Source organism: Chiloscyllium punctatum, unplaced genomic scaffold (assembly GCF_047496795.1).
Source record: "Chiloscyllium punctatum isolate Juve2018m unplaced genomic scaffold, sChiPun1.3 scaffold_547, whole genome shotgun sequence".
Taxonomy (NCBI): domain Eukaryota; kingdom Metazoa; phylum Chordata; class Chondrichthyes; order Orectolobiformes; family Hemiscylliidae; genus Chiloscyllium; species Chiloscyllium punctatum.
The window spans coordinates 71,744-95,594 of NW_027310281.1; the positions used below are offsets into that span (position 1 = coordinate 71,744).

General features: G+C 46.7%; 2 protein-coding genes across 2 annotated transcripts in view; one reads left to right on the forward strand and one right to left on the reverse strand.

Annotated features, from left to right (window-relative positions):
* Positions 1–23,851, reverse strand: part of LOC140473202 (uncharacterized) — a 101,008-nt gene that overhangs the window by 60,881 nt on the left and 16,276 nt on the right. The window contains exon 3 of the mRNA XM_072567586.1: positions 15,819–15,836. Coding sequence (XP_072423687.1) covers positions 15,819–15,836 — 18 coding nt within the window. The remainder of the gene's footprint in view (positions 1–15,818; positions 15,837–23,851) is intronic.
* Positions 8,513–23,450, forward strand: LOC140473198 (uncharacterized). The gene is made up of 4 exons (XM_072567578.1): positions 8,513–8,579; positions 15,436–16,385; positions 18,683–18,811; positions 22,139–23,450. Exons 2-4 carry the CDS (start codon positions 15,845–15,847, stop codon positions 22,861–22,863), a joined length of 1,395 nt encoding a protein of 464 aa, XP_072423679.1. The 5' UTR covers positions 8,513–8,579; positions 15,436–15,844; the 3' UTR covers positions 22,864–23,450.

The following is a 23,851-nucleotide window of genomic DNA, read 5'->3' on the forward strand; positions in this document are numbered from 1 at the left end:
CCTCACGCGTTTGTGTGTGGCTGAAGCTCCGGCCATGGAGTAACCCGAGGAATCCCACACCATGGAGAAATGGTGGAAGTGTGGCGACTGCAGGAAAAGCTTCCGTGTCCCCTCTGTCCTGGAGACTCATCGGCGCAGCCACACCAGGGAGCGCCCGTTCCCCTGTCCCGTCTGCGGGAAGGGCTTCAGCACTTCCTCCACCCTGCTAACCCACCAGCGGATCCACACTGGGGAGACACCCTTCAGCTGGCCAGTGTGCAGGAAGGCCTTCAGTGATTCCTCCATCCTGCTGAGGCACCAGTGGGTCCACACGGGGGAAGAGGCCCTTCAGCTGCCCCAAGTGCAGGTAGAGATTTACCCAGGCCTCCAACCTGCTGACTCACCAGCAGATCCACACAGGAGAGAGGCCCTTCAGCTGCCCAGAGTGCGGAAAGGCTTTCACCAGCTCTACCAACCTCCGGAGGCACCAGGGAGTTCATGTACCATCGCAGGTGGATTGAAGGCGCGATGGCTGAGTGCCATTATCGACTGGACTATCAACCCAGTTCCAGGGGCTCCCGGGTTTGAATCCCACTGCAGCAGATGGTGCGATACAGGGTATGGGTTGAAATTGCCGAGTGAGGCAATACTTCCTCCAGGTTAAGGCTGTACCAAGGATCCAATTACAAAGGGACAACTTGGTGGTGACCAATAGTATAGAAGTGAGGTGGGTTGGGGGGGGGGGGGGGGGGGGGGTGCTTTGATCTTGAGCTGTTTAAAAAGCAGCTACTTTCTCTCTGCCTTTTTGCTGAGGAGGATTGAACTTGCCAACGTGAACCACACTTTGCAGAGAGAGGAAATTTCTCCGGATGGAAGAGGTTGATGGAAGTCAACAATTGTCAGATTATTTCATGAAAATAACAGCTGGTATGGGGATCCCAGAAGAGGGGCGTCTGTAATGACACACTGAAACAAACCCTTCAGTCCAGGCCAAACAGATATCCTAAATTAATCAAGTGACCCATTTGCCAACATTTGGCCCATATCCCTCTGAATGCTTCCTATTCATGTCCCCATCCAGATTCATTTTTTTCTTCGGACAATACTTGGGTGAGAGCCAAGATATGCAATACCTCAATGTATAATAATGAAGCAGCTCATTTATTCTGAAACTATTTCAATTAGTTGGTCAATTGCCAAATAATAGCTGCATAACTGTTGTCAATATTGATACCCAGGAAAGCTATTTTGTTTAATATATTTCCTTTGTAAAGATCTTATCCAAATTATAAAATGATTGTATTTTCATACAAAATAAAATTTGCAGGGTTTTATTAAATGGTTGAACGTAACTTTGCACTTAATTGCTCTGTTTGGGATTAAACATTGTGATTTAGCTAAAAGTGATCTTTCATAATATATGGTGAGTCTATTAACAAATGAATGTTGCCATTTGCTCTCAAGTTAGCTCAGATTCAATTTGAAATTCTTGAATGAGTTGAATAAGGGGTAAAAAGCAAATATTTATTGCACTTTTCTGAAATTCTCTGCACTGCCATTGTAGTTGGTAAAACAAAATATGTATCTCTCTTCATAACTTTGATATCACCACAAATCCTAGGAACCCCATCCAGGACAAACATATAAATAGAAAGTAGGAGACCAGGTTCGCATCACTTGGAGGTCACCACTGATGATGTTACCTAGCCAGGTAATCAAATGTCTGGATATCAAACCTACAGCTCAGCGAGCAAACCTGCACCCTAAACATTCTACTTTGCTGAAAGACTGCACAATCTGCAGGCACTGGATTAGTGGTGCTGGAAGAGCACCAACTCTCTGTGTAAAGAACTTTCCATGTAGATCTCCCTCAAACCTTTCCCCTCTCACTTTGAACTCGTAACCCTGAGTAATTAAGTCTTCTCCTCTGGGAAAATAATTCTCCCTATCCACCCGTTTACACCTCTCATGGTTTTTCGGCCTCAATCAGGAACCCCCCACCCCGCCTCGACCTCCTTATTTCCAGTGAAAATAATCCTAATCTACTCAACCTCTCCTCATAGCTAGCGCTCTCCATAACAGGCAACATCCTGGTGAACCCCCTCTGCACTCTCTCCAAACGTATCCACATCCTTTTGGAAATCTGGTGACCGGAATTGTACGCAGTATTCCAAATGCGCCAAACCAAAATCTTATATAACTTTAACACGACCTGCCAGCTCTTTTCCTCAATCCGTCCGATGATGGAACATGTGTTGTATGCTGCCTTGACCACTCTACTAACACGCATTTGCCACCTTCAGAGAACAATAGACCTGAACACCCAGCTCTCTCTGTACATCAATTTCCCCCAGGACCTTTCCATTTACTGTATAGCTCGCTCTTGAATTGCATCTTCCAAAATGCATCACCTCACATTTGTCTGGGTTGAACTCCATCTGTCATTTCTCTTCCCAACTCTCCGATCTATATTCTGCTGAAGCGTCTGACAGTCCCCTTCACTATCTGACTTTCCATCAATCTGAATGTCATCTGCAAACTTGCTAATGAGGCACTCGATACCTTCACCTTTCAACCTCCTGTGCTCCAGTGAAAAAAGTCCCAGCCTACCCACCAATAGGGTCAAATTCTGTCTTGGTCCCAATGTCGAGTCAGCCTGACATTTTTTACAGAAAAGCTATGCATTTAAATTACGTTCTTGAGAAAGTTACTGAAAACAGGTTCTGGGATTAACATACCAAAGAACAGAACTCCATTCTAAAAGATGGAAGATTTAATCTAAATTGTTTAATGTATCACATCTCCATGAACTGGACTCCGTTGGCTATAAATAGTCTAATCATGACCTTATTCTCCACAACCACCTGAAGCAGCAGCAGCACTTCAGAGCGCCAGAGATCCGGGTTCAATTCCCACCTCGGGCAACTGTCAGTGTGGAGTTTGCACATTCTCCCCGTGTCTGCGTGGGTTTCCTCCCACAGTCCAAAGATGTGCAGGTTAGGTGAAGTGGCCACGCTAATTTGCCTGAAGTGTTAGGTGAAGGGGTAAATGTTGGGGAATGGGTCTGGGTGGGTAGCTCTTCGAAGGGTCAGTTTGGACTGAAGGGCCTGTTTCCACACTGTAAGTAATAAAATCTAAAATAAATCTAATCACTCCGAAAGCTAGGGCTTCCAAACAAACCATGTAATGGCAGCAGCGGGAGGTGTGGATTATATTCACTAAAAACAGCTAAGCAGTTAGATAACACGTTCGAGTGGAAAGTGTGTATAACATAATCTCACAACTTCTATCCTCAATGCTATGACCAATGAAGGAAAGCAAACCAAACGCTGCCTTCACTACTCTATCCACCTGAGACTCCAGCACTCCAAGGTCTCTTCATTCTGCAACACTCCCCTTAACTGTGTCAGTCCTGCCTGGATTACTTGACCAAAGTACAAACCTCTGATTTCTCTAAATTAAACTCCAAATGACACTCCTCAGCTCATCAGCCGATCCCATAAATTCTAATTTATAGTGAACTCTTTCCTCTCTCATTCCCTGGAAACTGAAAATCTCCATCCCACACTCACTCCCTCCATTTTCACTTTGCTTATCGCGGAAGAATGTAACTGAGAAACATATCAGCCATGATTGAATGGAATGAGCAGACCTGGTGGCCTAATTTCTGCTCCTGTGTCTTGTGGTCTCTTGCTGTCCTGGACACCGTGAGAGAGAATTGGGACCAGCATTGAACCGATCATGACTGGATATGGATCTACCTGCATCTAGGTGGATGGGCTGGGACTTTCACTGGAGCAGAGGAGGAGGAGATGTGACCTTATCAAGGTTTATAAAATCATGAGGAGAGAGATGAGGTGAACGACGGGTGTCCTTCCCCTAGGGTTGGGGTTTCAAGATTAGGGAGCAAATTTTGATGGTGACAGGAGAAAGAGATTTTAAAAAGACTTGAAGGGCACAATTTTTTTTATAGAGTGGTTCACGTGTGGACTAAATGTCTAGAGGAAGTGGTGGATGCAGGTACAGTAACGACGTTTAAAAGACATTTGGATAAGTTCATGAATAGGAAAGGTTTGGAGGGTTTTGGGCCAAAACACTGGCAGGTGGGACTGGTTTAGTTTGAGAACATAGTCAGCATGGACTAGTTGGACTGAAGGATCTGTTTCTGTGCAGTATGGCTCTGTAACTTGGTTCTATACTGGTCTTAAAACTATTTTCTTGCCTTCCCCATAAACATTCACATAAAAATCAGATGAACTCAGCCTTGAATATATTCAATGACCCCCTAACTGCAGGAAGACATCCCCACTTCTGAACTCAATTCCTCTTGTTTATACACCACTTGCCTTGCTCATTGCCTGCTGCACCTGTCTGACAACTGGCACAGAAGGACACTGATGCCCCTCGGAACATCCACACATCATTCCTGATGAAGAGCTCGTGCCCCAAGCTTCGACTGTCCGACTGCTCAGATGCTGCTTGACCTACTGTGCTTTGTCAATTGTGGTCTTCTCTACATCGGGGAAACCGAGCGTAAACTTGGGGAATGGTTTGCTGAGCATCACAGCCGGGTCCGCAGAGGCTGAGCGGACTTCCCAGTCTCCACCCATTTTAATGCCCCTTCCCACTCCCCTTCTGACATGACTATCTTTGGCTTCCTCCATTACCACAACAAACCAAACCACAAATTGGAGGAACAAAACCTCATCTTGTCTGAGCAGTCCACAGCCCGGAGGACTCAACATAGTTCTCCAATTTCAAATAATCTCCCATCCCATCCCCCAACTCACTTCCCAGCCCCTTCCACTCTTCCCTGCCAACTAGATTCCTTCCTCCCATTCACCAACCAGGTCGTACCAGGTTATGATGATAAGGCAGGAACAGGATACAGATTGAGGATGATCAGCCATTATCACAATGAATGGTGGTGCTGGCTCGAAGGGCATAACAGCCTACTCCTGCACCTATTGTCTATTGTACCCTCTACCTGTCTCCACCTATCCCCACTTCAATACCCTGCCCCCAGCACACCCTTGTTCCACAGTTCTCCCTATACCCACCCCCAGTCCTGAACAAGGGTTACACCAGATACCTCGACTTCTCCACCTCCTGATACTGCCTGGCTTGCTCTTCCAGTCTCCTGTCTATTTGCCAATTGAGACACAGGCCTGGACTAACTTTTCCAGAGTCTGTCCCCTCGCTGGATTCACTCCCATTCCTTTCAGTTGCTCCAAGTCAACACTTGAACCCCAGAATGAAACGTAAATGGAAAAGGGGGTGAGAAAAGAGAGTGCTGTACTCACATGTTGGACGGAGGAAAGAAGTTGCAGTCTGAGGTGAAGCTCAATCTTCCTTCAGAGAGAGGAGGAGCAGGACCTTAAGAAGCTCATGGTCCAACTTCCACATTCACCAATAGGGGAGCTCCGAATGGCAGAAGGACAAGTCTCCCCCTGGTCCTCCAGTGCTCCTTATTTGTCCATCAAAAGTAGGTTTCGCAACTTTTCTGCCGACAGTGAGGAACATGCCCAATGTTTTGGTGACATTGGCAAACACGTGCCCTGCTTGTTGACACTGAGGAGTGTACACAACGTGCTCTGTAGCAATGCTGATGTTATTGACAGATTTTAAGTTTCCAAATACCTATCGGAGAACAAAAAGGGCAGAGCCATAATTCCCCCCCAATGTGGCTCGATATTTGGCAATGTTTTTAAGTCTTTTCCTCAGTGTTGGGGTGAGACTCACAACTAGAGGGAATAGGTTTAGGGTGAGGCCACAAAGATATAAAAGGTTCCTGAAGGGGCAACGTTTCCATGTGGAGGGTGGTGCAGGTATGGAATGAGCTGCCAGAGGAAGTGGAGGAGGCTGGTATAATTACAGCCTTTAAAAGGTATCTGGATGGGTATATGAATAGGAAGGGTTTAGAGGGATATAGCGCTGGCAAAGGGGACTAGATTAATTCAGGATATCTGGATTTTCCTAACGGCCGCCCTCCCGCCGCTTCCTCGCTCGAGCGACTTCTCCTCCCAACCGCCTTCACCCCCGCGTGACGTCTGCACGTGGGGGATGGGCGGGGTCCGGGGGGATGGGCGGGGCCCGGGGGGGGATGGGCGGGGCCCGGGGGGGGAGGGATGGGCGGGGCCCGGGGGGGGAGGGATGGGCGGGGCCCGGGGGGGGAGGGATGGGCGGGGCCCGGGGGGGAGGGATGGGCGGGGCCCGGGGGGGGAGGGATGGGCGTGGCCCGGGGGGGAGGGATGGGCGTGGCCGGGGGATCCTCACCGTCACCAAGTCACAGCCACCTCGCGCTCCAACTGTTCATTCACAAAAACAAACTCTCCTGTCTCACTCTGCAGCTGCGGGGGGCGGGGACACTGCCACGTTTCGAGGAGCCCTGTCTACATTGGGAAAGCTCACGGCTCAATTTAAACAGATATTCCGACATCGAACAGGACGGCGTCATATCTAAAGGGGGAAATCTGCATTTTAAAGGGACGTGGACATTTTAACGGGTATTTCTGCAAATAAAGAGGTTTAAATGGACAAGATTATATTTCAAAGGGATGTGAGCACATTCAAAGGGATATCTTCATATGTAAAGTGACGCAGTTATATCTAAATGAATCTACATTTCAAAGAGACGTTGCCCTATTTATAAGTCGAGACAATAGGTGTGAATTCTGTCTGCGTCCCAATTGTTAAAAACAAATTTAATAAAATTTAGACGAGACCACCACAACTGGAAACAAGACAATTTATTACAAACTTGCAAGTAAGGGTTTCAAGTGCAGAAGCAAATGAGCAAATTAGAATCAGGTTAGTGTACAGTTATACCCTTTGAGCTGAGTGAGGTAATCTCTCCAGACTCCTAATGACCCAATCTCTCTTACTGTACCAGACCACTGCCCAGCTGCGCTCCACCCTTATTACTTCCCCCTTCCCCAAGTTGGCAACCTTCCTCTCTGTCAGTGCTGAACTCACACTATTTTATCAAGATCTGGTTTAACATTTTGTATCAATTCTGCTAGTACATTCCATCCTCGGACATTTCATTAACTTGTATCGTTTTGTATCGCTCAAGCATTTTGGTTATCTCAGCTTTTTTGCTGAAAGCACAATTTTTCAAAAAGGACTTTTTGCTATAGTAATTACACACCAAAGTTGGTGTTTACTTAACCACAATTATACACTGAAAAGTAAAGATACTCTTCTCTAAATACCTGCAGGGTTAATAGTTCTCTTGCTGTACCCCTTTTCTGTATGCTTTTTCTATATCTGCAAAAACAACACTTTACCCCATTTCTCACGATTCCCCCATTTCTTTTCTTTAACCATATGTTGTTTTTGCAATCTTATTTTCTGCCCTCTTTTCACCCTGTGGTGTCGAGGTTCACAATCTAGTCATTTCTGTCCTTCTAAGTTTGTCTTTTTTTAAACTCTAGGAGTAATCTGTTACTCTCTCTTTCTTGCGCTTGTGGTATTGTCATGACCATTATTGGTTGTTGTCCTCCCAAAGACATTACCAGCTTAGTCATTATCCACTTTAACACATTAAACCCTATCAGTAAACCTACAATTATTAGTCGCACATAAATGCCTAAATTCACGAACCATTTTCCCCACTCGGTCAATCTTCAGTTACCCCATCCCCATCCTTCATCTTTTCGGAGTTCATCTCCAATTTGTCTTATATCGTTTATCTTTTTCTTTACTGTTTCCACCTTATCTTTCACTATGGAAGAGGTGTCTGGGATGAAGGTGCAGCATTCTTTACCAATCAGAGCACAAGTTCCCCCTTTTTCGGCCAAAAGATAGTCTAAAGCCATTCGATTCTGTAAAGCTGTCGGTCTCGTGGCAATCATTTCAGTGGTTATGGCCGATATTTGGGATTGAGATTCCCCATCGTGCCGGTGTTATCATTAATTAAATTTTCAAGGGTGGCCGCCATTTCTGTATTTCCACCCCTGCCCTTGTGGTGCCGTAGTTTGGGAGCAGTGTCCACAGTAGACGGTCTCCTTCAGAGACCTCTCGGGTCTTACGTCTTATCCCCCCCCACCTCCCTCCTTTCTCAGGTTGGGCTCATGCTTTTCTATTCGGAGGTGAGGGACTATATAAGCGAGGGAACAGCAGCCACTCCAACCTTTCTGGTTTTGAGGAAGTGTTTCGTCAACTTCATAACGTGACCCATTCGATCACCCGAACATATTTTTCCCTGGGAATAAATGGATAGGCCTTCAGACCGCATCCCCAACACGTTCCGTTTAATATTCGGGGAGTGGTCGTGGCAGTGGCCTGACTGGTGTGGACACAAGATGATTTTCCTAGTTGGAAAGGTGCAGCATCATTCTGATGACAGAAACAGGTGGTATTCACTGCTCCTTTCGGTGGGGAAATTCGAAGACTGTCAATAGCACCCTGATTTTTCGGGGCTGGCCTTGGGAACCAACCCGCAAAGTTATATTTGCTCCTTTCAGATCTCCACTTTGTATTATTTGAAGCCACATCAAATTATTGTACATCGTATTTATTTTTAGTGAGCGGTATTACTGAGGTGGGGATTCCAAGATTCTCGATGGTGTGGGATCTCTGCACAGACCCAACAGTCGGTAAGTCCCTCTTGTTCAGCATAATTCTGGCACAGCGTAGTGAAGTGATTTTTCCCACTTCCTTGAATAGTTAGTACTACTAACATTACAATACTATACCAGTATCTACCCATCTCTGAACTCTGCCCACCATCCTGTCTTAACATTTTAGATGTCACACAGCCCTAACAATCAATAACAATATATATATATATATATATATATATATATATATATCAGCAAACGTTAAAAGAGTCTTTTGTCTCAGTTCATTCTTTCTTTCTTAACTTTCAGAGGGTTGTCTGTAGGATGAGCGTGCCACTCCACCTTTGGGGCGTTCACAGGACCTTTAACGGGAGTGTGATGACTCCACCCTTCCTCAGCAGTCCGAATAGCTGTTTCACTAGTTAGGAGGGTTAGGAATGGTCCCTCCCAGCTCGGGTACAGTTTGGTCTCTTTCCAGGTCTTGTTCAGGACCCAATCACCCGGTTGTATTCGATGTACTGTAAACTCGAGTGGCAGTGTCTGTACCAACAGGCCTTTATTCCTAAGAATAGACAAAGAAGAGCTGAGTGCCACTATATAGTTCGTTAAAAACTTATCATTGAACTCTGACCAGCCGTGAGGCAGTCTTTCAGCCTCGATAATGCTTCCCTCTATCCTGTCTACTACAGTATATTCATTGTGCTTTTTACCCTCAATCATCCGGGAGGACCCGTCGATAAACAACCGAGCTCTCGCATGCAACGGTACGTCTCTTAAGTTCATTCGCACTTTAGTCTGATATTCGATAATATCAAGGCAGTCATGTTCTGGATTGACCGGGGTCACCCCCCTCTCTCCGCCACAGAAATGCAGCTGGATTCAAGCAACTGTCTGTGACTAACACAAGGTCATCCTGTTCTATTAAGATTGTCTCATATTTCAAGATCCAAGAGTCTGTGAGCCATTATCCTGCATTCTGATTTAAGAATTCTTTGCCTTTTACTCCAGAAACCTTGAGATCTTTGTTAGTTAATTTAACACCGCCAGGTCTAAAGCTTAGGGATGATCGTGCTGCTCCCGTATCCACTAAAAATACTGTTTCCTCTCCTTCAGGTGCCACCTTTAACTTTATCAAGGGTTCCCGGTGGGTCTCAGGAGGAGGGAACCCCTGACTCCCCTAATCTTCATCAATAATCATCAATGATACCGCTTCTCTTTGTCGTCCTAACCTTGGACATCGTCTATTGTAATTTCTTCAACTGCTGCAACCATTATTTTAGCTTTTTGTTTTTGTTTCTATTCTTCCCTTCTCACACACACTTTCTGTGCCTCATATAACAGATCTTCTATCTGTTTTTCACTCCAGCCTTCTAACTTCTGTAACTTCTTGTGTACGTCCGGCCATGATTTAGTCACAAATTGGACCTTTAAAAGTCCCTGTGCTACCGGATCAGCGGGATTCATTCCCGAATATTTTCTAGTGGCTTCTTTTAATCCCTGTACGAAAGGCTGACGGGGCTTCCTCCTTTTCCTGTCTACCTTCAAAAGCTTGAAAAAAAATTCTTGAGATTTAGGTGCTGCTTCTTTAAGACCCAAAATGACCGTTTCTTGTAAGTCCCTCATTTTTCCTCTATTGTGTTCATCCATACCCTTCCAATGTGGGTCCACATTGGGGAATTTGTTTTTGGCTGGTATCACTCCCTCACCCACCGGATGTCCCTTTTCCGTTCCCTCAGAGTAGCTCTTCCCATCAAGCCCCTTTCTTCTCCTGACCGTACCTGATGGGGGCTGCTGACTGCGAAGGCTCCCCGAACAGTAAGTTTCTGACTCTCCTCTACCAATCAGGCTGTTGCTGCCACTGCCTGCACACACTCTGGCCAGTAATGTAGCTTTCCATTCTTTAATTAACAATGAATGAATGCAGTCACGTTTTGAATTAACCATGAATCAATAATGACAGGTCACTGAGAATGTATGAAGGAATCCTGCCAATTAATATTGATTCAGGCTAACGCATTTGAAGTATTATAAGTATTAATTATTGGTTATATATTTTTGCTCAAGCACATTCATGTTTAAGAACCTCGACAGATTCCATAGCACCTTTTGCAGTTAATTAAATCCCCAATTTGGTGGCAATACTTCGTCATGAACGCAAGACTGATTCTTCCTGCCTCTCATCACAAAGCTGTTGCCATAATCCAATTAACTTTTGTTTTGGTTCCCACTCCCTTGGGCTTAAAATTGAAGGGTGACCTTGCTGCCCCCGTATCGACTCGGAAAACTACGTCCTCTTTGTAAGGTCCCACCTTTAAATTTGTCGAGGGTTCCTGGTGGGTCCCCGGGGGCAGGAACCCCTGACACCCCTAGTTTTCATCAAGGCTCATAAACGGCACTGCCTTTACTTCCTTTGTCGGATCAGGACACTCTCTCTTAAAGTGACCTGTCTTTCCACAGTAATAACATCCCGCCTGTGGGGATTTCCACTTTGATCCTTGTTCCTGTCTCCCAGACCCCTTCACATCTCCTCCCCGATCCTTTCTCCTCCCTTTATTTTCAACATGCTGCCTGCCACCATTCCGGTTTCCTTCTCCTTTTAGTTTTGTCCTTTTCTTTATTACCTCATTCACCATGGCTTATCATTATTTTTGCTTTCTGTTTCTGCTCCTCATGTTACGTTGCCAGATCAATTGCTGAGCCGATTGAACCAACTGAACAGCTTTAGGGCCACCTCATGGCCATTCCTCATCACCCAATGTTTTGTTTAGACCTTGATTCTTTTAAAGAAATATTGCAATTTTTCTTGTTCCCTGTAATCTCAAATACAATTCATCAATTGATGCTTGCTTTTCTTGAAAGCCTGTTCCTAACTATACATTTTGGAATCTTACTTGTAAATATCTATTTATCTATTATAAATTCATTTAGTCAGTGTTTAATATTCAAAATGCAAAATGCACACAGTTCCCAACTCTGAAATCCACCACAATCACCCGGTTCCAGTCCCCTGATTCAAATCCAAAACTAGTCCTCCCAACTAGTCCTGACCAGTCATTGCTCAATTACAATGCTATAGGTCGTGAAATAACCAGAGCTGCCTTAAAAGGATTTGTCTATTCAAGTTAAAACTTCAACTGTCCTCCATAAATCACTTTTATGTAAGGACAAAAGAGATTAATTAGTAACTGATAGTAAGGCAGTCATGACCTGTAAAAAGAACATTTTATTTCATAGTCTTGCAAAATCCTTAACCTTAAAAGAAATCATGTTAAAATTTCCATAGTAGAAATCAGATTCAAAACAGTCCCGGATCTCAAGCTCCAGGGAACATTCAATCACCAACAAACAAATGTGTATTCAGACTGAATCACACAGGGATAAACTTTCTACTAACTGTACGGCTCTTTTCTCTCTCTCTCTCTCTCTCTCTCTCTCTCTCTCACACACACACAGAGTCTCACAAACACTTTGAGTTTCCCACAATGACTCCTCTAGCTTTTGAATATTTTTCTGGGCGTCTGGCCATAAGTTAGTTCCGAAGTGCACCCCCAGTAGCCCTTCAGCTACTAGCCCTTCTGACACGAAGCATAATCTGATTCCTCCTGACTATAAGGCTGTTTTTCATTGACATTTTATCATTTGTTTTTTATCCTTTCCTCGCGTCCGAGGATTGTCCTTCCAATCTCTTAACATTTTTCCTAAAGGACTGTCCGTTGGGATGTGGTCCTCGAACGTCCCTCTCATGTCCCCTTCTACATCTAAATTGCTATTCTTATTTCCCATTTTAATACTCGGCCGTTTTCTTTATATAATTTCAATTAACCTCTCTGAAGTTCGGTGTTACCTTCTTCCACACCCACTTCAGAGTCCTAATCTCCCCGTGGGGGTTTCCCTTCTTAATAACCGGTCTAAGGCTGGGTGATCGAATCAGTTAGACACCTTAATTGTTTGATTAATCTAGCCAATTAAAGACCTTTATTCTCTATTTTTTATGTTGCCAATTCCCCCGTACTTCTCGTACGGAACCGACCACCAAGGTAATACCTAAAGGTCAATTTTCATACCTTGGTCTGTGCACAAAAGTTACCTGGTCGAATGCGTGCCCCTTCCTGCGGCAATACCAGACAGCAAAATACGTTGTCCATCTAGGTTGCCTGAAATCTACCTTTACCTGGGTCTTATGTACAAGACCTTCGCGCCGCGGTGAAACAGCAAGTACTGCTGCGAATCCCGGCCACCCGCGAATGCGGGTCTTAAGTCCATAAGTGTTACCTGACCAACCCGCCAGGTCTTAGTGCACCTCGCTCGTGGCAAAGACTGACAACAAAACAAAACCCGCTGCCTACCCCGGTCGCCTGGACAATACTTATTTAAGACCTTTTTCTTACCCGGGTCTTGTGCACAAGAGTTACCCGACCGGACCCGCTGCGTCGCCTCTGCCCGTCCTGTCTCCAGGGTCTCCCAGTCCGGATCACCCTCGCCCAGAGCCGCCTCGGCAACAAGGGGAAACTAGAGATCGCCGAAATCAGCAAGGTGCACCTTCTCCGTTTCTCCAAGAACGCCGAGCAACCGGACCTTGGGATCCAGGAACGAGCCCCCAAATCTTTTAGAAACAAGTTTAATAAAATTTAGAGGAGACCACTGAAACTGGAAACAAGACAATTTATTCTATGATCTTGCAAGAAAGGGCATCAAATGCAGAAGCAAATGAGCAAATTAGAACTCGGGTTAGTGGACAGTTATACCCTTTGAGCTGAGTGAGGTCATCTCTCTAGACTCCTAATGACCCAATCTCTCTCACTGTACCATACCACTGCCCAGCTGTGCTCCACCCTTATTACTTCCCCCTTCCCCAGGTTGGCAACCTTCCTCTCTGTAAATGCTGACACATACATTTATTTTGTCAAGATCTGGTTTAACATTTTGTATCAGTTCTGCTGGTACATTCCATCCTCAGATATTTCATTAACTTGTATCGTTTTGTATCGCTCAAGTATTTCGGTTATCTCAGCTTTTTGCTGAAAGCATAATTTTACAAAAAGAATTTTTTGTTATAGTAATTACACACCAACGTTAGTATTTAATTAACCACAATTAAACACTGAAAAGTCCCTAAATACCTGCAGGGTGAATAGTTCTCTTGCTGTACCCCTTTTCTTTATGCTTTTTCTATATCTGCAAAAACAACACTTTACCCCATTTCTAACAGTATTGAGCAGTACGGCTAGGGGAATGGTTGAGGGTGAGTTACCCTTTGGAGGGTTGGTGTGGACTCGTTGGGCCGAGTGGCCTGCTTCTACACTGGGGAATTCTCTGAAGGGAAGGAATTTCTGCAAACTGTGCAGGGCAGTGCAGGCGCAGTGCGGGGTCCCGCTGCTGGCCGAGCCCCGCATCCCATCCCGCACCTTTCTCTCGCCCAGTCTCCCATACCCGCCCCCACCCCCGACCCATCGATGGCGTCACAAAGCGCGGAAGTAGCCCTGTCAGGTTCAGAGTGAAACTCCCTCCCTCTGGACAACTGTTCATCCTGGGGAGGCGAGAGAGGGGAGGGGTGGAAATCTGTTCACTTGTAGCAGCTGGAGTGAATCCAGGGAGGGAGCAGATTCTGCAAACTCAGGGTTGTGTCTTAATTGGTGGAGAAAGTGAGGACTGCAGATGCTGGAGATCAGAGCTGAAAATGTGTTGCTGGAAAAGCGCAGCAGGTCAGGCAGCATCCAAGGAGCAGGAGAATCGACGTTTCGGGCACAAGACCTTCTTCAGGAATGAGGAAAGTGTGTCCAGCAGGCTAAGATAAAAGGTAGGGAGGAGGGACTTGGGGGAGGGGCGTTGGGAATGCGATAGGTGGAGGGAGGTCAAGGTGAGGGTGATAGGCCGGAGTGGGGTGGGGGCAGAGAGGTCAGGAAGAAGATTGCAGGTTTGGAAGGCGGTGCTGAGTTCGAGGGATTTGACTGAGGCAAGGTGGGGGGAGGGGAAATGAGGAAACTGGAGAAATCTGAGTTCATCCCTTGTGGTTAGAGGGTTCCCAGGTGGAAGATGAGGCGCTCTTCCTCCAACCGTCGTGTTGCCATGGTCTGGCGATGGAGGAGTCCAAGGACCTGCATGTCCTTGGTGGAGTGGGAGGGGGAGTTGAAGTGTTGGGCTACGGGGTGGTTGGGTTGGTTGGTGCGGGTGTCCCAGAGGTGTTCTCTGAAACGTTCCGCAAGTAGGCGGCCTGTCTCCGCAATATAGAGGAGGCCACATCGGCTGCAGCCGATGCAATAGATGATGTGTGTGGATCTATTGCCAAGTGATGGCAAATGTGGCTAGATTAATTTCGGATATCTGGTCAGCTCGGACAAGTTGGGCTAAAGGGTCTTCTTCCGTGCTGTATGAGTCTAATTGTCTTTGGTGAAAGCAGAAGTGTGGTTGTGAAGACTGGACTTTCAGAGCAGCTTTCAAAGATGTTTTGCCCTGACTGGGAGCAGAAGAGTTTGACTGAAGTGTGTCGGTGTTAATGCCTTGATGTCTCATTTTGCTTCCACCTTCCTGGGGACGTTAACCATTTTGTTCTACAAGTAGCTGCATTGCAGGTTACCCCATGAATTGGCACACTTACGTTTGCTTCTCAGAAACAGACCTGCTCACTGTCAACTGTATCCCAGTGTTGTGGGGTTATCCAAAATGCAGAGAGGTGTCAGTCTTGACGTTTCTGCTTTTCTGCCCCTTTAAGATCCTGAATCAGCACCTTCAGGGAATTAGAGTGGAGTGAGAACAGAGGGGGAGAGAAAGTGGGATGGTGCTTTCAATTTTGTGGAATAACAAAAGAAAAGAATATTTCGCAGAAAGTAGAATTCCTTGTTAAGAATTTCTACCCTGCACTGACAGTGATGCCTTTTGTAATCTCTTTTTACAGAGTATTTGAAGATCTGAAGACAGAAGTTTCAAAATCAACAGGTGAAAGCCTTATGCCCAAAACATTGACTCTCCTGCTCCTCGGATGCTGCCTGACCTGCTGTGCTTTTCCAGCGCCACATTTTCTGACTCTGACTCTCCAGCGTCTGCTGTCCTCACTTTGATGTCATTGTCTGACAGTCACTCAATCCATCGGGACCGCAACGGTTTTTGACTGTGATTTCTGTGAGAAGGAGCAAAGCTTTTTGGTTCCTGTTTGAGTACGTTTTCAGCATCAGTGGGACTGGATGAGAGACCCCACTGTTGCAGCGCGCTGAGTGTGGAGCCTGAAACAGTTATACGGCCTGGGAAGGGGAATTCACGTTGGGGATAGGCTCTGCACACGTTTGTGTGTGGCTGAAGCTCCGGCCATGGAGAAACCAGAAGAATCCCGCTCCGTGGAGAAACCGTGGAAGTGTGGCAACTGCAAAAAAGGCTTCCGTTTCCCGTCTGCCCTGGAGACTCATCGGCGCAGTCACACTGGGGAGAGGCGATTCCCCCGCCCTGTCTGTGGGAAGGGCTTCAGCGATTCCACCAACCTCCACACCCACCAGCGGGTCCACATGGGGGAAAGGCCCTACAGCTGCCATGAGTGTGGGAAGGCCTTTTCCCAGGCCTCCCACCTGCTGACCCACCAGCGAGTCCACACGGGGGAGAGGCCCTTCAGCTGCCCTGAGTGCGGGAAGGCCTTCACCAATTCTTCTAACCTGCTAAGCCACCAGCAGGTCCACACGGGGGAGAGGCTGTTCCCTTGCACAGAGTGTGGGAAGGCCTTCAGGTATTCTTCTCACTTGCTGACCCACTGGCGGGTCCACACGGGGGAGAGGCCCTTCAGCTGCCCCGAGTGTGGGAAGGCCTTCACCCGCTCCTCCTACCTGCGGAGCCACCAGCGAGTTCATGTACCATCGCAGGGCGATTGAAGGAATGACGGCCGAGTACCATTTATTGACTGGACTATCAACCCGGTTCCAGGGACTCCCGGGTTCGATTCCCACCGCAGCAGATGGGGGAATTGGAATTTAGTCAGAAATCTGGAGTTCAGAATCTAACGGTGAAACCATTGTCGGTGGAGTGGGGATGGAAGAAAACTCCCATCTGATTCACTCAGTTCTTTTTTAGGGAAAGAAACTATCGTTGTGGGAGAGGGTTCACTCAATCGTCCCAGCTGCATCCTTTACCCGGTCTGGCCTACACGTGACTCCAGACCCACAGCAGTCTGGTCGACTCTACACTGCCCATCCAACTTACTTGGAAACAGGATACGAGTTGAAAATGCTGAGTGAGGCAGTACTTTCTCCGGGTTAAGGCTGTACCAAGGATCCAATTACAAAGGGTCAACTGGGTAGTGACCGATAATGAAGAAAGTGAGGGGTTGGAGGGAGTGTGTGCACTTTGACTGTGAGCTGTTTTTAAAACATTGCGACTTTTTCTACACCTTTCTGCTGGGAGATTCTGAAGCTGTAACAAAGTTGGGTCACAATAAAGATTACCTGTACTTCACGCCGAGCTCAGACTCTCATTGAGAGCTTTGAATTGCATTTTGTTCTAAAACTGCTCATTTCTTACAGGTGAAAGTGAGAACTGCTGATGCTGGAGATCAGAATCGAGCTTAGAGTGGTGCTGGCAACGCACAGCAGGTCAAGCAGCATCCAAGGAGCAGGAAAATCGACATTTTTTGGGCAATATTGATTTTCCTGCCCCTCAGATGCTGCCTGACCTCCTGTGCTGATTTCTGACAGCCTCCTGTACTATGTTTCCAATGTTGTGTATCGGTTGCAGCAGTGAATGAGTGGCCAGTATTGTTAGAAATTGTGAATTTTTCAGGAGTGCAGGTACTACATCATCCCATTGTCATTGTACAGTTTCCTGGCAGCACTGGGAGGTGTGGGCTGTGTCCACTGGAAACGATGTGGAGGTGCCAGTGTTGGACTGGGGTGGAGAAAGTTACAAATCACACAACACCAGGTTATCTTCCTTCTGGTTTATTTGGAAGCACTGGCTTTTGGAGTGCTGCTCCTTCATCAGGTAGCTGTGGAGCAGAATCATAAGACACAGAATTTATAGCAAAAGCTGACGGCGTCATGCAACTGATAAGATATTGAACAAATCTAGATTGCGGATTAGTCTTTCATCTTTTACCATGGGTTGCAGGTTTCAGTTCAGTAAACCCCAGAACTACTTTTAATTCACCTTCTTGAGATGGTTTAAGGTTTTATAAAAATAGGTGGCATCTCAGCTCCAATACTGCATAAAAGTTGTGAGGTTCGATGCTGTATCCCAATCTTGAATCAGATTGGTTCTATTAACCAAAGTAGGAATTTATAAAATATTACATGCAGTTTGTGTGCTTTTTGAGCAAAATTGAATATATCTGCAAATATAATTCTGCAATTGCAAATTCACCCCAGAGACTTGTGTGACTGTGTGTGCATGAGAGTGTGTACATATATTCTAATGAAGTGTGTGTGAGATGGAGTATCAGCCTGTGAGATGGGGTGAGTGTTAGGGTGTGTGTGTGTCTGAGAGAGCGAGAGATAAAGGCAAGGGGTTGCATTTTGCTAAAAAGAGGACGGGCAGGACTTGTACAGTTAATGGTAGGGCCCTGCAATGTGTTCTAGAACAGATTCATGGTGGGGGGGGGAAATGTGGAGGGGTTCAGGTACATAAAGTTAAAAATCTCTCAACACCAGGTTATTGTCCAACTGGTTTATTTGGAAACACAAGCTTTTGGAGCGCTGCTCCTTCATTGGGTGTTTGTGGAACAGGATCATAAGACACAACCACCTGATGAAGGAGCAGTACTCCAAAAGCTCATGCTTCCAAATGAGCCTGTTGGAGTATCAGCTGGTGTGGTGTGAATTTTAACTTCATCCACCCCAGTCCAACACCGGCATCTCCAAGTCGGGGACATAGTTCTTTGGAAGTTGCATCATTGGTAGACAGGGTGGTGAAAGAGGCGTTTAGCACACTCTCCTTCATTGTTCACACCGTTCAGTGCAGGAGTTGGGACATCACGTTGAGGTTGGACAGGATATTGGTTGAGACCATGTGTAGAGCACTGAGTACACTTCTGGTCGCCCTATCGACAACCACAAGTTGTCGGGTGACCTTATTTCGATTTATAAAGTCATGGGGCGTGTAGGAAAGGTAAATATCACAGAGGGGGAAAAATGATGCATCTCCCCTTTTTAACTTCTCTTGACATTCAGACACTTCAATCCTGTCAGTAACAGCCTCATCGCCAGAGAGCAGACTGCGCATGCTCCTCACTGCACGCAAGGCACACGCCTCGCGACTTTCTTTTGGTGGGCCAATCGGAAGCGCTGGAGGACCGGAAGGTGACTGGTCCTCCTGCCAATCAGAGCCTTCCTATTGTCTGAATGCGGAAGTTGGAACACGAGCTTCGGGAGCTGCTGCTGCTCTGTCTCTGAATGAAGATTGAGTTTGTTCCAGACTGTAACCTCTTTACTCTGTCAACCATCTGTGAGTAGGGCACTCTCTTCCCAACTCCTTTTCCTTTTTTTTCCCCCCATTCTTGGATTCAATCTTTGACTTCCATTTCCTTTCGGTTGCTGCAAATGAATGCACGGCGTGGACCGATTCGGGAAAAGAAGATGTTTTCATAAACAGAGAGCGGGTCATGTATGGGATGAATGTCCAGAGGTCGTGGTGGATGCACTACCCCCAATAACCCTCTGAAGAGCAACCCACCCAGACCCACTCCCCAACATTTACCCCTTCACCTGACCCGACACGCAATTTAGCATGGCCAATTCACCTAACCTGCACATCTTTGGACTGTGGGAGGAAACCAGAGCACCCGGAGGAAACCCACACAGACAGTTGCCCGAGGCAGGAATTGAACCCGGGTCTCTGGCGCTGTGATGTAACAGTGCTACTCACTGTGCCACCTAGGACAGATGAGGAGGAACTGCTTTTCCTGGAGAATAGTCATTCTATGGAATTCTCTGCCCAAGGAAGAAGTAGAGGCATCTTCATTAAGTATATTCAAGACACAATTGGATGGGTTTTCATGGTCAGGGAGTTAAGGGTAGTTGGGATAATGCAGGGAGAAAGAGCTGAGCCAATGGATATATCAGCCACAATCAGCTCGGATTTCAGTTTCCCACAGAATAAGATATTGGTCTGTTCTCTGCTCTGCTGGATTTCTGCTGAAGCCTTGACCCCCACACCCCCCACACCTTCTGGAACAATAAAACATTCAGTCAATCAAGACCCAAGCCACAGTCTCCCAGCCTGTCAACCATCCAGACACAGAGTGTAGTCCTAGCCAGGAATCAAACAAGAAAAACAGAACAAAATTAGAAATAAATAAATGCTCGTGCTTAATGTTTGTTCATGAGGAAGTAAACCAGAAATAGGGCTCTCCCACGATTCTTATAGTGCCCCTCTTGAGGCACTCTCTCACCCTAACATCTAACTATTCATACCCAGCTATGATTTACAACAATATTTACACCAGCAGAATTAAAGCATCTGTTATCAAGTAGACATCGGGATATACAGCACAAAATAGACTTTTCTCTGTCTCATTCACACACATACATCCATGGGGGTGAATTTGTATTTGCAGAATTATATTTGCAGAGACATTCTATTTTTCTCAAAAATGCACAATCTGCAGGCTGATCCATGTAATGTTTTGTAAATTCAACTTTGGAAGTAGAACCAGTCTGACTCAAGATTGTGTTACAGACAGACTCTGACCTCACACCTTTAATGCATTGTCAGAGCTGAGCTGTCACATTTTGTTATAAAACCTTGAGTTATCTCAAGAAGATGTCTTTCAGGAAATTCTGGTATTTAGAAATGAATGATACGAGCAGCCCATATCCCTCTAAACCCTACCCATTCACGTACCCATCCAGCTGCTCTTTAAAAGTTGTGTTTGTGCCAGCCTCCACCACTTCCTCTCGCAACTCATTGCATACACGCACCACCCTCTGTGTGAAAAATACAAATCTATGCCTTCCTCATCTCCCGTTTTACCTGTACTGATACCTTTGGGGATCTCTGAACTTGGACAGTAAGGTCCCTTTGTTCCTGAGCACTCTGTAGGGATCTATTATTTATTGCTTACTTCCTTCCCTATTAAGATGAGGTGTTGTCCCTCCAATTTGTGGTTTGATTCGTTGTGGCAATAGAGGAGGCCAAAGATGGTCATGTCAGAAAGGGGGTGGGAAGGGGAATTGAAATGGGTGGTGACTGGGAACTCTGGTCGGCTCTGTGGACGTGGATATGATGCTCAGTGAACCATTTCCCAGGTTTGTGCTCGCTCTCCCCGATATAGAGAAGACCACAACTGGCAAACACATGGCAAATGCAGTACCACAATATGAAGTTATAGCCTTTATTTTGGGAAAAAAAGTCGAAAGGAAGTGCATTGTTTAAATGGAGATGTAATTGGATGTGGAGAAAGTGAGAACTGCAGATGCTGGAGATCAGGGTCAAAAAGTGTGGGACTGGAAGAGCACGGTAAGTTAGGCAGCATCCGAGAAGCAGGACAGTTGACTTTTTGGGCACGAGCCCTTCACCAGGAATGATGTGTGGATGGACAAAGGAGCTTCAGCGTCCTCCTACACCAGTCACTGCTGGTTGTCAGACAGGTGCAGCAAACAATCAGCAAGGCAAGTGTATATTAGCAAGAGAAATTGAGTTCAGAAGTGGGGATGTCTTCCTGCAGTTAGGGGGTCATTGAATATATTCAAGGCTGAGTTCATCTGATTTTTGAACAACAAAGAAGTGGATGTTTGTGGGGGAAGGCAAGAACATGGTTTCAAGACCAGTACAGAACAGTTCCAGAGTCAAACAGCACAGAAACAGACCCTTAAGTCCAACTAGTCAGAGAGATATACAGCATGGAAAGAGACCCTTCGGTCCAACCCGTCCATGCCGACCAGATATCCCATCCCAATCTAGTCCCATCTGCCAGCATCTGGCCCATATCCCTCCAAACCCTTCCCATTCATATACCCATCCAGATGGCTTTTAAATCTTGCAATTGTACCAGCCTCCACCACTTCCTCCTGCAGCTCATTCCATACATGTCCTACCCTCTGTGTGAAAAGGCTGCCCCTCAGATCTCTTTTGTTTCTTTCTCACCCTAAACCTATGCCCTCTTGTTCTGAGATGTCCGTCTTGACGTTTTTGCTTTTTCTGCCCTTGTAAGATCCTGAATCAGCACTTCCAGGAGAATTAGTTAGAGCGGAGTGAGAACAGAGTAGGGGGGGGGGGGGAAAGAGAGTGGGATGGTGCTTTCAATTTTGTGGAATAACAAAAGAAAAGAAAATTCTACAAAGTAGAATTGCTTGTTTAGAGTTTCTACCCTGGGACTGACAGTGGTGACTTTTGTAATCTATTTTTACAGCGTATTTGAAGATCTGATGGCGGAAGTTTCTCAATCAACAGATGAGAAACATTGACCCTCCTGCTCCTCAGATGCTGTCTGACATCCCCATGCTTTTCCAGTGCCACATTTTTCGACTGACTCTCCAGCATTTGCGGTCCTCACTTCAACATCAATGTCTGACAGTCACTCAGTCCACCAGGACCGCAACGATTTTCGACTGTGATCTCTGTGAGAGGGATCAAAGCTTTTTGGTTCCTGACTGAGTATGTTTTCACCGTCAGTCTGACCCACTGAGTGTGGAGCCTGAAACAGTTGGACGGCCTGGGAAGAGGAATTGACGGCAGGGAGGGGCTGGAAAAGCGTTTGTGTGCAGCTGAAGCTTTGGCCATGGAGAAACCCGAGGAATCCCGCCCCGTGGGGAAACCGTGGAAGTGTGGTGACTGTGGGAAAGGCTTTCATTTCCCGTCTGCCCTGGAGACTCATCGGCGCAGTCACACCGGGGAGAGGCCATTCCCCTGCACCGACTGCGGGAAGGCCTTCAGACATTCCTCCCACCTGCTGGCCCACCAGCGGGACCACACGGGGGAAAGGCCCTTCAGCTGTCCCGATTGTGGGAAGGCCTTCATGTTTTTCTCTGCCCTGTTGGCCCACCGGCGAATCCACATGGGGGAGAGGCCGTTCAGCTGCTCTGAGTGTGGGAAGGCCTTCAACTATTCCTCCGACCTGCTGAGGCACCAACGGGTTCACTCAGGGGAGAGGCCCTTCAGCTGCCCCGAGTGCGGGAAGGCCTTCAGCAATTACTCCAACCTCCAGACCCACCAGCGAGTGCACACGGGGGAGAGGCCCTTCAGCTGCCCCGAGTGTGGGAAGGCCTTTACCCAGGTCTCCACCCTGCTGAGACACCAGCGGATCCACACGGGGGAGAGGCCGTTCACCTGCTCTCAGTGCGGGAAGGGCTTCACCCGCTCCTTCCATCTGCAGAAGCACCAGCGAGTTCACGTGCCATCGCAGGGGGATTGAAGGAGTGACGGCCGAGTGCCATTATCGATTGGACTATCAACCCAGTTCCGGGGACTCCCGGGTTTGAATCCCGCCACGACAGATGGCAGAATCGGTATTCGGTCAGAAATGTGGAGTTCGGAATCTAACAATGAGACCGTTTCAAGGAGTGGGGTGGTGCGGGGGAGAAAGCCCCCATCTGATTCCCTCTCTCCCTTGTTAGGGAAGGGAACCACCATTGGGGGAAAGGATTCACTCAATCGTTCCAGCTGCATCCTTTACCCGGTCTGGTCTACACCTGACTCCAGACCCACAGCAATCTGGTTGACTCTACACTGCCCCTTCCTGGCAAATGAGCAGGGAGACACTTACTTGGAGACAGGGTATGGGTTAAAATTGCTGAGTGAGGCAATACTTCCTCCGGATTACGGCTGTACCAAGGATCCAATTGCAAAGGGACAACTTGGAACTGACCAATAGTAAAGACAGTGGGGTGTGTGTGGGCTTTGATCTTGAACTGTTTAAAAAGCTGCTACTTTGTCTATGCCTTTTTGCTGGGGGAATCTGAAGCTGTAACAAAGTCGGGTCACAATCAAGGTTACCTGAATTTACCGCCGGGCTCAGACTCTCATTGAAAGCTTTGAGCTCCGAGAGGTTTTTGTTTTAAAGCTGCTCCTGTCTTTCAGCCTCCTGCAGAGTTTCCAATGTCGTGTATCAGATGGAGCAGTGAATGAGTAGCTTGTATCATTAGAAATTGTACATCTTTCAGGTACTGCGTTGTTTCATCAGCATTGTCAAGTTTCCTGGCAGCACCAGGAGGTGGGGGCTGTGCTCAGTCGAAATGATATGGAGGGGTTGGTATTAGACTGGGGTGATAAAGTTAAAAAAAAATCACAATACCAGGTTATTGTTCAACAGGTTTATTTGGAAGCACTAGCTTTCTGAGTGCTGCTCCTTTATCGGGTAGCTGTGGAGCAGACACAGAACGTATATCAAAAGATCATGCAAC

Bases quoted from the DNA above. Each gene is read 5' to 3' on its own strand.
- LOC140473198 (XM_072567578.1), top strand. From the start codon at position 15,845: ATGGAGAAACCAGAAGAATCCCGCTCCGTGGAGAAACCGTGGAAGTGT. The intron at 16,386-18,682 runs GCGATTGAAGGA...CTTGACATTCAG, and splicing joins AGTTCATGTACCATCGCAGG to ACACTTCAATCCTGTCAGTA. The intron at 18,812-22,138 runs GTGACTGGTCCT...TGACCCACTGAG, and splicing joins AAGCGCTGGAGGACCGGAAG to TGTGGAGCCTGAAACAGTTG.